Below are 15,251 nucleotides of genomic sequence, written 5' to 3' on the forward strand. Positions count from 1 at the left end.
TACAATCAAAATATCATGAATTTATTTTTCCATCACATTCTGAAACCCTTTTCACATTATATATTTTTAAATATTTATCAAAGACTGTACAATCTCAAAAAAAAAAATCAACCCCAACATCCAAGCCTGCATGCCATGAGCACACATTAATAAATGGCCTCCCATTTTTGGGACAGGGCAGGTGAGTTGTGTGATCCGAGAAAGACTCTGAGTAGCACACCATTCAGTGGAAGAGCAGAACAGAGACGAGAGACCCCAGCAGGAACAGGAAACTCATTCTTGACACTGTTGTCACATTCATGACACCTTCACTGTTGACACCTTCGTTGTTGACACCTTCACTGTTGGTTCCCTCATAGCAGGTCGGCACAGCAGCAAACAAGCCTAGCTGAACCAACATGTCTACTGCACACATACTGCTGGAGGCACATCCTTTCTTAGAGGGTGTCATCCCGCCCACCATAACTGCAACATATGGTTGGTACATGTTAAAATGGTTGAAAAAGAGAATTGAAATAAAACTAAGATTGATGAAAGAAACTCACATGTTGCGATAACACAACGGTCCTCATTTCCAACACAGGACACCTCTCCTACAGCGGTTAAACACTTCTTCCCATTGGGAGTCGTATTTGTATTTAACTCTAACATAGTTAGATTTAAATACAATTTCATTCATTTAAATATACACTTCAGTTTAATTATATCAGACAAGATATATACAGTATGTGTGTGTGTGTGTGTGTGTGTGTGTATACACTGTATATATATATATATATATATAATAAAGTTATATATATGGATTGGCAACCATTGTGAACAAAAGAGGCTACTGCTGACATTCCAAGAGATATTAAATACTGAATGTACCTGGAGTATTCTGAGAATTGCACCGGTCCCTTTTACAGCATTCAGTGCTTATTGTTAACTTTGTATCTCCAAAGTTCACTGACCCAGAGATGCACTGATCTGCTCGTAAACAGTTCTTGTAATTTAATTCTTTATATTTTATACCACCTATCAAGAAAAAGGAAAACTATGAGGTGGAAGTGATGTGATGATGACCGTAGAGCCAATGCATCAGACAAGGCAACGCACAACAACATTAAATGGCTTTGTCTTACCTATATATGTGTTCAGAGTAATGCTGGCACATGATCCTGTACTACAGGTTTCAGTTGCATTGGTGCAGTTCTGTAAAGTATCAGGATGGCACTGATAACAAGTGAGTGCAGCCACTGGAGACATACAGAGCAAAGGAGAAATCAAATTTTGTCCTCGGGATGTAAAACTTTAAACTAGGTCATTATGCTAGACAAGAAGCTACAGAAATATTCTGCATAAATAAAAGGCAATTAAATTAGACAATTACCTTCAGAGAAGAGCACACTCAAAAGAACAAGGGTGATGCTGAATTTCATTTTGATTAAAGTGATGCAGAGGCTGCACCTTGGGTTCGGAACCTCTTTATAGTCATGGTGGGAGAAGGTGTGACCATCAAGACCATTTTCTGGGAAACAGAAACTTAAAGTTGAATGTCAGATGAATGTCACACAGTGAAACATTAAAAAAACTGTTAATATTTGCATGTGTGACCTGGCTTTTCACTGAGCCCTTTATTTTAACAACTACGCCTTAGGCATTACCCCAAAAACAGGTTTGCAGTGTTAATTGCGTCAAAATGAGGAGAACAGAGACATGGATACAAGTGCACAACCTTTATTTAAGAGAAACAAATTAAGCAGGCTATAAAATAATTAAAGTTGTTAAACTGGAAGAGAACAGGTTCGTTTCAAATATCTCTACAAATGTTTTGAATATGACATAATTATACACAATAATTATGTCATAGGGCCCGTCCACACGGAGATGCTTTTTAGGTTAAACGCAGAGGTTTTGCTTCGTCTTGGGCGAGCGTCCAAACGAATCCTGTAAACGCACTGCCCGAAACCGCACCTTTCTGAAACCTGGTCCCAGAGTGGAGAAATCTGAAACCGTAGCCCGTTTGAATTCGTTTAGACAGCGAAACCGCACATCCTGCTTGCGATGATGTCATTGCCACACCTCAGCTGCCCTGGACTTGCACTTGTAGTATTGCCTAACAATACTAGTTTTCATACATGACATTACCTACGATTACACTCCGTAAGACGAGCCTGAAGTTAGCAGCACTTTCGTTTCCGCGGGGGAAGACCACTTTCAGATCGCGGGGGAGTTAAGTTTCCGTTCCACCTTAAATAATGCAATTTTCTACCTTGTCCACAAAGGGCCAGTGTTGATCGCAAATCCGCGATAACACAGGCATGTGCCTGTTGCAGATGAACAGGCATTGTTCACAGACGTTCAAAAGCCTGTATATCTTTTTTCTGTTGACTCCACTGCCGAATGTTTTGAGAAATGTTGCCTTTTGTGTTCTATTAAATAATTTGGTAATTTAGAGGGGGGGGGGGGGGGGGGTTATGTAGAGGGTGGCAGATTATGTAGTTTTTTCTTTATTTTCTGTGCTGGATCTTTTTTTTTTTTTTTTTACTTATTTTTTATTTATCAAGATAGTCAGCATAAATCCAATACAGTAATTAAATAAAATAAACAAAATAAATAAATAAAAGGAAGAATACATATAGAAATAAACATATCATACATATATACACATACACATTACACACATGCATACATACACGCACCTACATACACATATACATGCACATATATTTAAAAAAAAAAAAAAAAAAAATATATATATATATATATAATAAAAAAAGAGGGGGGGGGGTGATCGCTCTCTTCTTTCAAAATATTGTTAATAAGACAGGGGTCCATCTCTTAAGAAGTTTGTCCCCCTGGAGCCTCAGTTTATGGGTTATGTCCTCCATTCTATAGAGCTCCCACACTCGCTCTTTCCACCACTGAAGTGTAGGAACAATGGGCTTCAGCCAATTTACAGTGATACCCTTAATGGCTGCAGCAAGAAGGATCTGCAGAAGGTATATATCATCTCTTCGTTCAAAACCATCAGGGGTGACTCCCAACAAAGCAACCAACGGATCCTTGGGGATCTCTATATTAAGGATATCAACCAATGTTGTGTAGATATCATCCCAGTATTTCTTAAGCTTCCCACAGGACCAGAAGGTGTGGACAAAGTTTGAGTCAGTTTCTCCACAATTCCTCCAGCAGCAACTTGTCGCTGAGGAACTATATTTCCCTGTTATGTGAGGAGTTTTAAAGTATCTTGCTACCATTTTCCACTTGAATTCTCTCCAGCTATTGGAGGAAGTTACTCTGTGCGCTTCAGAACAGATGTTAACCCAAGATTCCAGGGAGATATCTTGCCCAAGCTCCGTCTCCCATTTTGATTTGATATACAAGGTATTGTGTGGTTCCATACTCTGGAGACAATTATAAAGACAGGAAATAATTTTCCTACTATATTCACCTAGTTGAACCTTGATGAAATATTGTTCTATTGCAGATGGTGAGCGAATATTCTTAACCTCTTCGTGTTTATTAAGGAACTGTCTGATTTGAAGGAACCTGAAGAAATCAGTGTTTGGAAGCCCAAACTCCTCTGCAATCTGGGAAAATGACTTTATGTTATTGGACTGAACTAATTGGTGGATGTAAATAAGTCCATATCTAGCCCAGTGTTTGAACCCTGCATCTAACTGTAGTGGGGTAAAATTGGGAGTGGCTTTTATTGTAGATAAAGAGGATATGGAGCTTGGTAGGCTATATTTTTTCTGTATTTCTCTCCAGATTAAGGCAGTGTTTTTTGTCCACAAATTTATTCTACTGGATTTCAATGATATGTTGGAGAAAGATATCTGTTGAAGTGTATACTCACATTGTGACATATGTCTAACCACCTGGTTGAGGTGTCGTTAATAATCCAAGCAACCATGGGCTTTAGTTGCGCAGCCCAAAAATATAATTTTAGGCATGGTAAAGCAAGTCCCCCATCAGGTTTAGGAAGCTGCAGGGTTTTAAGTCGTATCCTGGGCCTCTTACCCTGCCATATAAAGCGGGATATCAAACGGTCCAACATACAGAATACTGGTTTAGGTATGGGAATGGGAAGCATCTGAAATGGGTACAGTAACCTTGGAAGAACATTCATACGGATAGATTCTATTCGTCCCAGCAGGGACAAGGGAAGAGAAGACCAGCGGGCTAAATCCTGTGTAATTTTATTAATTATTTTGTCATAATTAGCACTGTATAATTTATCCAGCGTAGGTGTTATTACAATGCCAAGGTATTTAATACCTTCGCTTGGCCAATGAAAATCACTATTATCTTTAATTGTTTTTGAAATTCGCCTGTTGATATCCATTGCCTCAGTTTTATTGACATTTATTTTATAGCCTGAGTAGTTTCCAAATGTTTTGACATTGTCCATTAAAGCAGGTATAGAACTTGCTGGATTTGATAAGTACAGGAGCACATCGTCCGCATATAATGAGATCTTGTGTTCTTCTTCACCTGCATTAATTCCGGATATGTTTGTATTGTCTCTAATCATTTGCGCAAATGGCTCAATACAAAGGGCAAAAAGAGCTGGCGACAGAGGGCAGCCTTGGCGTGTACCTCTTTCAAGATTAAAAGGCTGTGATAGGTGCCCATTGACTCTAATTGCAGCCCTAGGTCCCGAGTACAGGATGCGAATCCATGAAATAAACTTGTTACCAAATCCAAATCGTACCAAGGTTTGAAATAAATATTTCCACGACACACGGTCAAACGCTTTTTCTGCGTCTAAGGACAAAACCATGGCATCTGAACCATGAGAAGCTGCACAGGTCATAACGTTCAAGAGTCTGCGGACATTGTTCCCTGAATAACGCCCTGGGATAAACCCTGTTTGGTCCGGATTTACTATTTCTGGGAGATATTTATTTATTCTACGAGACAAGATAGCTGTAAGCAGGCGCAGGTCCCCATTAAGGAGGGAAATGGGCCTATATGAGCCACAATCCGAGGGATCTTTACCTTCCTTGTGTATGACTGTTATAGTGGCATCTCGCCATGATGGAGCAAGTGTTTTAGTTTTTAACATACAGTTATACGCATCTAGTAAGAGAGGGGATAATAGTTCTTTAAATGTTTTATAAAACTCATTGACATAGCCGTCAGGGCCTGGGGTCTTATTAGTTTTAAGATGTGAAATTACTTCTTGGAGCTCAGAAGGGGAAATGGGCAAGTCCAGCCATTCCTTTGCCTCACCAGGTAATTGTTTGACATTGATATGGTCTAAAAATTGCTTTATCTCATTCTCACAGGTGGAGACTCCTGAGTTAGTGTAAAGAGTCTTATAAAAGTCGGCAAAGGCTTTTGCGATTTCCTCTGGTCCTGTCAAGAATTTATTTGGGTTATTAGTTTTAATTTTCATTACCACTCTGGAGGATTGTTGTTTCCTTAGTTGAAATGCAAGTAAACGGCTTGCCCTTGCTCCATGTTCGTAGTATCTTTGCCTGGTATATCGCAAACACCTCTCGGCCTTTTCAGAAAGCAAAATGTCTAGTAGCCTACGTGTATCCATCAGAGACTTCAATATGTCCTGAGAGTGTGTGGTTTTATGTTGTTGTTCAAGTACTTCTATTTTACTTTCTAATCTTATGCGTTCAGACTCTCTTTCTTTCTTTTTCGCACTGGAAAAAGCTATAATACGACCCCTTAAATATGCCTTCGCACAATCCCACAATATCAGTGGAGATGTTTCTGGATGAATATTAAGTTCCAGATAATTTTTCAGCTCTGTTTCTACAAATTGAACAAATGTGGGGTCATTGAGGAGGGATGTATTAAGCCTCCAGTTTTTAGAGCCTTTTCTTTGACCCACGCACCATTGAACTACTACTGGAGAGTGATCTGAAAGTGTGATTGGAAGTACTTTACAGTCTGTTATCCTATGCGCCTCTTCTCTAGGAGTAAACAAAAGGTCAATGCGTGAGTATGATGAATGCCTATTAGAGTAGAATGTGAAGTCTCGGCTGTTTGGGTGTTTATATCGCCAAATATCCACTAACCCTATTTCTTGACAGTGGTGATTCAGTGCTTTACTCATTCTGATGCCCGATGTAGATGCTGTCACTGGGGCTTTATCCTTTAGTTGAGACATTACACAATTCATATCCCCACCTGCAATGAGGATCCCATCACTCTTATCTAGGACTTGACCAAATACGTTTTTAATGAATATCGGGTCGTCTTCATTGGGAGCATAAATATTACATAAAGATATGCGAATACCATCAATTGTTCCATTTAACAATATGTATCTGCCCTCTGGGTCTGTATAATGGGAAATATGTGTGAAATTTAAACCTCTCTTAATTAATATTGCTACTCCTCTCTTTCTCCCTGACATGTGAGAGGAGAAATAGACCTTATCAGCCCATGTTCTACTCAGCTTGTCATGTTCTTTATCTGATAGATGGGTTTCCTGCAAAAATGCTATCCCACAGCCAAGCTGTTTTAATTGGTTAAGGATTTTCTTTTTTTTCACAGGGCTATGAAGGCCGTTTACGTTATAACTAATTAACTTAACCTCCATCAAAATGGGCAAAAACCTGTGAGATACTGAATGTCAACAATGAGTCTTCGGGGAAATGGTTGGAGAGCGACTGAAGCGGGGCAGATTGGATGGGGAAGGGAGAAGAACAAACAAAAATAAACAAACCAAAAATAAAACTTTGTATTGCTGACTGTATGCACATACTGTATCTGTTCAAATCCAATGACAGAACACACAAATACCTCATAGAACGATGAGGTAGAAACAGTAATAACAACAACAATGAGTACCATTTCTTAATAGTAGCAAAAGGAAAGGAGTTTTCCGGTAGCCTAATAGGCCGTGGGCCGAGGGGCGATTTCGTGTTTCTGAACTTTTTTTCACGGTGGAGGCGCCAAGATTTTATGGATACATTCTACGTGTATATTCACGTTAGATAAAAATTGTTGCCACTTACAGCTAATGAACATATTTTTTTTATCGATAACTTTATTCCACATTATTTTCCAGGCAAATAGACAAGACCGCTATATTTTGGGTCCTAAATGCATGACGTTTGTTCCTTGTCATCCAATCGCGTTCTTGGAATTACGCCGGTGTGGCTTGTCCCGCCCAAAACTGTAAACAAACCCCCGTGTCCAACGTGAAACGTGAAATATTTGCCCTTTTTATTTGGATAATTTTTAGGCTTTTGAACGCTTTACTCAACTTGATATAAAATGAAACGAGTATGCAACTTAAACGAGTATGGGTGTAGAAGTAACGTTTACAGCATAATGTATGATGGTTGTTCTGTTTCTTTGCAAACACTAATAAAAGTTTTTCATACATCTTGGAATTTGTATTTCATGAGAGTTGTATACATCTATCACGTCATGAAAAAGCCAGGAAATAGCCTCTTCGGGCACATGGTACCTGCATCACCTGCAGCCATGAACTGCTGCATGCATGTAGTGGAAGTTGATGGACCAATAAGCCCATTTACAGCTATAAGTTGGGACAAATTCATTCAGTCAGTGTTTCTTTGGAAAGACCTTGCCTGTAGAGAGAGTGTTGTTGCAGAAGAGGCAGTGCAGTGGTTTAATTTGAACAGCCAGGAATCAACTGCTATACCAGACAACGGTGGCTACCACAGAGATTGCTACTGCCATTTCACTAATAAAACTAAGATACAAAGAGCACAAAAGAGGAGAGAGAAGGAAGCTTTATTGCAAGAAAATGCAACAAAAGGTTGGTATCAAAAGATGAAACATTAAAATGAATGTAGTGTTAACTTCAATGTTGAATTCAACTTGCCCTGTAAATGAGAAAATAAATGACAATTAGTGGCAAGTCTATTAGGGGACATTTTAAGGAAACAGTTTGTGTTCAATTTGAATGATAGGGAGGACTACAAATACAGTACCTTCATTCACACCTGCCTGCAGCCTTTGTGTTAATATGACAGGGACGCACATTTATTCTGCAGTGGATTAAGTTAAAATGAGGAACACTATTTTAGTTTCCCATAAGCACTGCCCACACAATTTGATCCAACAGCTAGTATCTGTCAATTAATGCACTATTGCTGAGAGTAGGCTACACAACCTAAATCTGTTGTCTTCTGTTTAATGTGTAGGGATAGAGGTAGAGGCAGAGCTAGAGGATGGTGAGGAAGGTCCATCAAAAACTCGGACTCTAAGGTCACACACCAGTGGTATTTCTACATCACAACGAGCACCACACCTACTACCTGTGCAGTGCATTATCTGCAGAAGTAACAAATACAAGCAGGAAAAACACAGCAAGAAAAGGTTAAAGGAGAAACTTTCGTTGTGTGAAACACTGCATGCTGGGAAACTGGTTCTTGCCGCTGAAGGCAGAAAAGATGAGGCTCTCCTCCTTCATATTAGAGACAGGGACTTGGTTGCCAGCGAAGCACGTTACCACTTCACTTGTTTCAGGGATTACACTAGGTACCTGTACTTAAAAACAAAGAATACAGAGAGCAGGCTCTATGAAATTGGCTACAAAACATTTTGTGAGACAGTCATTGAGGAGAGGCTTATAAAAAGGCGAGAGGTGTTTCGCTTGGCAAGGCTCAATACCCTTTTCAAAGACACTGTGAAAGAAACAGAGGGAGTAGACATAGGAGCGTATAAGGATCACCTGTTGAAACAGAGGCTTCATAAGTCCCATCCTTTTCTAAAATTCCACAAAGCCTCCAAAACATACCTTGTTTATGTAGACAATATATCTCCTGAGGAGATTCTCCAGGATGTCGCCATGTCCTCTTCATCCTCATCTGAGGATAGTGATGGAGATATGAACCTGGAGATGGAGAGAGAGGAGCCTGACAATGCCACCACAGAGATCACAGATGATTATCGCCTTTTATATCATGCTGCACTTACCCTCAAAGAGATCCTCCAAAACGCTGCCAAATCGTCTGAAAAACTTCCATGGCCTCCCACTGCAGGTGACCTCACCCTGGAGAGGGCCTTTGAGGTAGTGCCTCACTAGCTGTTCAATTTCATTGCATGGGCATCTGGAATTACATCAGAACCAGCAAACGAGCATGTTAGGGTCAGTTTTGAGGATAGCAGGAAAATATTGTCTTCCTGTCAGGACATCATTACCTTGGCAACAAAAGCACGATGGCTCATGCCAAAGCAATGTGCACTTGCCATGGCAGTTAGACATATGTCTGGCTCAGCACAACTCATTGGAATGTTGAATGGTCTTGGCCACTGTTCATCCAATTCCCTGGTCCTTGAGCATGATACTGCCCTGGCTAATCTGCAAATGGAGAAAGGAGAAACTTACATCTCAGAATCCATCTGTGCTGAAGTGCCTGTGACTTTGGTCTGGGACAACAATGATTTCGGGGAAGAGACCCTGTCTGGTAAAGGGACAACGCACAACACCAATGGTATCGCAATTCAGCGAGCCACGGGTAATGATGCAGCACCTGTTCCAAACACATCCAGACAAAGAACAAGAGAGCGGTCAGTCAATCCTCCACCACTTAACCTACTGTATTACAGAAGAGGAAAGCGGTCTGGTCCTCATAGTTCAGGGTTGGAGATTGATTTTCAGCAGGACCAAAACAGGGGTGCCCAAACCAGGGTTCCTACACATTTTGCATTTCAAAATTCCATACTTTTTCCATACTCAAATTTCCAAACTTCTCGGTAGATTTTTCTGACCATATTCTCGACATTGCGGCCACTTCTGGTTTGGGATAACTCGGTGAAAACAAAGGTATGGACAACTGAAGTGAATTAAAAAATGACACTTAATATTCGTCCATTTAGCTTGGTCATTTTTAGTTGTATCATAGTTGTATCTTGACGATGGGGACTGACAGTTAAGCTACACAACAGTAGGAATGGTTCATTATGACCTGAGTGAAGTGATTAATACTGCAAATGCAATAGTCTGGAAACACAAATATTTCTCCATACCCTTGTTTCTTTTTTCCATACTTATCCAGACCTGGAAATTACTAAAATCAAATTCCATACTTTTCCAGGTTTTCCATACTGCGTAGGAACCCTGCCAAACAATTGGTCGGAGAACTGATGCAGCATACTTTTTAATGAAAGTCCCTGAGGCCCAGGGTAAAGTTCTTCCTGGGTGGACAGGTTTTAATATTATGTTGAAGGAAGATGCAGTCTTACCTCTTACAAATGTGACCTACTTACCCGTGATTGATGCCAGCCCAACTGACCTGAACACGGTTCACACGATCCTGAGCCGCTCCATTGCAATTGCTGACAGCCTAAAACAAACAGAAGTTGTATTGGTTATGGACCAAGCCATCTATGCCAAGGCACAGGAAATCCGTTGGCAGACAAGCTTATATTCAGAAAGACTTGTTTTAAGGATGGGAGAATTCCATACGGCCATGGCATTTCTTTCCTGCATTGGGAAGCTCTATGCAGACGCAGGCCTTCAGGACATCTTAATTGAGTCCGAACTGGTGGCTGTAGGCTCTATTGATGGGGTGATTACAGGTCACCATTACAACAGGAGCATGCGGGCCCACAAGCTCTTCACAGAGGCATTGCAAAGACTGCGCTGGCAGGCCTACTTAGACACATTGCCATACACAGGCAATTCTGCAGCGATGGAAATTGCAACAGACCTGCAAGACCGGTTCCCCATGGAGTTCAATGAGGCACTTAGCTCTGAAACATTCCTGTATTTACTGAAAGGCTATGATGAATTTGTGGAAAGAAATCACTCAAATCTGACCTTTGCATTCTGGAGCCAGTACATTGAAATGATGGAGACCCTGCTTCTTTTCATCCGGGCTACTCGGGAGGGGAACTGGGCTCTCCATTTGTCTACTGTTCAATGCATGCTGCCCTGGTTCTTTGCTTGTGATAAAGTCAACTATTCCCGTTATCTGACAGCATATTGGGCCGAGATGAACAATCTGGAAAACACACATCCAGCAGCACACCAGCAGTTAACTTCAGGTGACTTTGTAGCACAAAGGCACCAAACACATGGCTTTGCTGGCACAGCATGCGATCAGGTAATTGAACAGACAGCCAATCGAGATTCTAAGACAAAGGGAGGCATCAGTGGGTTCTCACTGAATAAGGGTGCAGTTCACCGATGGACCTTGACCCAGCATGAAAGGGCAGCAATCACTGTGGAGTGCAAAAACATGGCAGGGCAGGGACCAGTGGCACATCTGAATTCAGAGCTAGAACAAAGCAGAATGCAGAGAGATCAGACTGATGTTGTAAACATTCTGAGCACTATTGAGAACATGGTGAATCCTTTTGACCCATCCCTGGATGGAGACACTCTCTATCAAGTCTCCTCTGGCCAGCTGGCATCAGAAAACATTGCCACAGACTTAATACAGGCTAAACAGAGAGGTGAAGTGGCACTCACAGAATTCTTTGACAGACGGATCAGCACAGAAGAAGGGTCTTACCATGACCCAATTAAAAAAATAAAACTTAAAACATTTAAAGACTCATGCCAAAGCACTACAACAAAAGTCAAAGGAAGAGAAATCACCCTGACAACTCACCGCAACTTGTTTGCAAGATTAATTATTGTGGGCAGTGTTAGGCAAATTAATATTGAAGAAATGCTCACTTACTGTTTGGGTCCTTTTCCACAGGCTCTCGCAAACACTGACGGCTCCCTGGCAAAAACCAATAAAGCCAAGCTGATGCATGTCTTGCAGGAGGAGATCAGCCTGCCTGCTACTGTGAAAGACAGCCCCGATGGCTCAGTCTACATTTGGGATGCTATGGCTCTTGTGCAACAGCTAAAGCCTTTGCCAACATTTGGGCAATATGCTGACCACGTACTGAGGACACTAGTTCACTCAGCAAAAGAAATGAAGTCAACAGAGCTCCATTTTGTATGTGACACATATAACAACCAAAGTATCAAAAATGCTGAGCGAAGTAGACGGGCCGAGCAGGGCTACCAAAAAATAAAAATCTATGGTGACGAGCAGAGAACACCCAAGCAATGGAAAAAATTCCTGCAATGTGGGGAAAACAAAAACAACTTGCTTGAGTACTTCTTCCAACGCTGGACCACATCTGCAAAAAATATAATTGAAAATGTTACCATCATCACGACACATGGCCACAAGTGTCATGCAATCAAGCTAAATGACACTGTCCTTGATGTAACTGAAATCAAAGACCTTGAGACTACTCAAGAAGAGGCAGATACACGAATTCTGCTGCACGCCGCTTATGCATCCAAGTCCTGCAGTGACCTGGTGATTAGGAGTCCAGACACCGATGTTTTTGTGCTGGCTCTAGCATTTTGCCCACAAATAGATGGTCATCTGTACTTCCACACAACCAAGGGAAGAGAAACACACATTACAGATATAAGCAAACTACACAGCCATCTTGGTGAGGACAAATGTCATGCCCTTGTAGGTCTGCATGCCTTTTCTGGATGTGATACTGTGAGTGCTCTGTATAAAGTTGGGAAAGCAAAAGCCTACAAAAAATTATGCTCAAAACCAGAGTACTTGCGTCTGTTCCAAGACCTAGGAGCTAGCTTCACCCCATCTTCAGACCTTTGTGAAGCACTGGAGGTCTTCACATGTCACCTGTATGAACAAGAAAACAGTAAAGAAGTGAACGTTGCAAGGGCCAAACTTTTTAAGGCAGGAAAATGTTCAGAGAGGGACTTACCTCCAAATAAAGACTGCTTGCACAAACATATTCAGCGGGCAAGTTATCAGGCTGCAGTACACCGCCGAAGCCTTGAGTGTATGCCGGATATTCCACCTCCAGTGAACCATGGGTGGAAAATGGCTGGAGATGGCTACGAAGTGGAGTGGATGTCACTGCCACCAGCTCCAGAGGCTGTACTGGCACTTGTACACTGTGGATGCCAAAAAACACAGTGTACTAAGGGCAGATGTACATGCAAACAGCATGATCTACCATGTACAGACCTATGCCAGTGCTTAATGTGTGAGAACAGGCCAAGCACTGACTAGAGTGGTATTCTCTTGATGACGTTCACCTCTTGAGCTATTAGCTCTGTTTGTTTGAATGATGTTCCCCTCTTGAGCTATTAGCTATGTTTAGTTAGTTATCAAACATATGTTAATTAAATGTTTTAATTCAATATTTTTTGCAATGTCTTTTTTCATGCATGCAACACTGACATAAGATTTACTTAACGACTGTCACTTACGTCAACAGTTCTACCACACATACCGCACATGTGCCAATTAAATAGCTATCTTGTCAATACAGCCTGCCAATTTTAAGTAAGTTAACAGGTACTGTAGAAAAAATGATTCGTTCCGTGTTAACAACAACTGCATTTTAACTTTATCATAGCCGTTTTGTACAAGGAGTTGTTCAAATTAAATGTAGTGCTACCTAAAGACAGTTTTAGCTCGACAAAAGCTAGCAACAAGCATTAGCCTATAGCTTCTACAAGAATATAACGGCAATTAACTAAGATTGCCGTTACATTGACAAAACACATTTGACCATCGCTGACTACGAAATCAACATGCTATATAGCAAGATACATATATAATATATTAAAGATACTTACCTCCACAAAACCAATCCTCTTCGGCGATGTCCATACTCAGGTAGTATAGCCATGTCGGTGGCTAAAAATTTTCGTGTGTCGTTGTCCAACAGCTGATTCGTATAGCCAAATCTGATTGGCTTGTAATATTCGTATGTCAGTATTGTACTATGCTATTGGTAGATTGACATTGGCGACCACAGCGTTCGCCTGTACCACTAAGAGTTATTAAAACTAATATTTCAAGTTTCTGCGCCACGAACATCAGTGGCAACAAGTGGCATATTGCTTATAACAAATGTATCCTACTGAACAGTAAAAAACCAAGTAATCCATCTCTCATTTTTCAAAATTGAACAGATACGCGGCTTCGGCCCACCGCCTATAAGCACTACCGGGGCCTTCAGCTTAGATGTTGTCCGCTGAACGGGTAGTGTCCCGCGTTTACCACTATCAAGAGGGGCAAATGCCCCCGTCCTTTGACCACACACCATAATAACATCCAGAATGTTTTAGTTATAAATACTATAATGTTTAAGTTATAATAGATCCCAGCACAGTTCAGATAATTGGTTGCCTATATAATCCGGTTGAAAGCAAAAACTAACCACATTGAAATAAGAAGAAAAATAGGAAAAGAGTAAGCCATCTCTTAACACAGGCAGGAGTAGGCCAACAGTAACCTGTAAGCCTACTGAATATCAACAAGGAGTAGGCTAATAATAGCCTGTCTATTAACTGCACTCGTCTAAATTCAAAAAGGTTGACAAAAACGTTTTTAGCCCTTCTCGCATCCAAAACTGTATACAAAAAAAATGCTGGGTTATACATAAGTCCCCAAAGTCCATAGCCTATCAACAGCCAAGTATGTTAACTAACTTAATTAACTCAAATGCGGCTACAGTTATGACTAGTCTGTTGAAATGGTCTCACCAAGCCCGCCGAGGAATCCTTCCATGACGCGAAACATTTTGCGGTTCACCTGTGCACGGGGATTTTTCATGCCACTCGCTGTCCATCCCAAACGATGAAGATCCTTCTCTAGCCGTTCCTCTTCTGACAGCTCAGCCGTGATGCCCAGGTGTTTCAAGCCTTCCGCTGCTTCCCACGCAGAATGGAAGACCAGCGTATCTTCTTGAACGAAAACTTTCAGCATAGCAGGGTAAGGGCTTTGGAATTTTATCTGCTTTGCTTTCAGCTGTTTCTTAATGCCAGAATATTCTCTTCTCTTTTTCTGCAGTGTAGGCGAGTAGTCGTGATTCATTGTGATTTTCTCCCCTCTGTATGTTAGGTTCTTCTCTTGCCATGCCTTTTGCAGTATGAGCTGCTTGGTCTTGAAACTATTAAACTTCAGCACGAACGACCTGGGGCTTGCACTTGGGTTAGTGGGCCTCTGCAATAGGGATCTGTGAGCCCGTTCTATTCTAAAATCAAACTCTGTCGACAGCTGTAGAGTTGTACGGAGAAACTCTTCGATCCATTTCACTGTATCTCCTTCTTCAGACCCTTCTTTAATCCCGTATATTCGCAGGTTATCCCGTCTTTGAACATTCTCCAACGCCTCACATCTAGCCTCCAGCTGTCTGTCCCGATGTAAAGAAACGAAAGCAGTTGTGTGTGTCGGTTGTGGCCATCTTCCAATGTGCTTATCCTATCCTCTGCCTCAGAAATTCGCCTCACTAGGCCACTGACAGTCTGGTCT

General features: G+C 41.2%; 1 protein-coding gene across 1 annotated transcript; it reads right to left on the minus strand.

Moving 5' to 3' along the window:
• Positions 1-15,009, minus strand: LOC143103068 (uncharacterized). The gene is made up of 6 exons (XM_076266855.1): positions 14,483-15,009; positions 1,373-1,510; positions 1,125-1,238; positions 871-1,017; positions 546-644; positions 1-465 (listed from the first exon to the last, which is right to left on the minus strand). Exons 1-6 carry the CDS (start codon positions 14,811-14,813, stop codon positions 224-226), a joined length of 1,071 nt encoding a protein of 356 aa, XP_076122970.1. The 5' UTR covers positions 14,814-15,009; the 3' UTR covers positions 1-223.
• Between the last annotated feature and the right edge of the window lie 242 nt (positions 15,010-15,251).

Source organism: Alosa pseudoharengus, unplaced genomic scaffold, assembly GCF_046254945.1.
Source record: "Alosa pseudoharengus isolate Yale_2024_CS ecotype anadromous, Long Island Sound unplaced genomic scaffold, YU_APseudo_1.1 YU_APseudo_1.1_scf_4, whole genome shotgun sequence".
Taxonomy (NCBI): Eukaryota; Metazoa; Chordata; class Actinopteri; order Clupeiformes; family Clupeidae; genus Alosa; species Alosa pseudoharengus.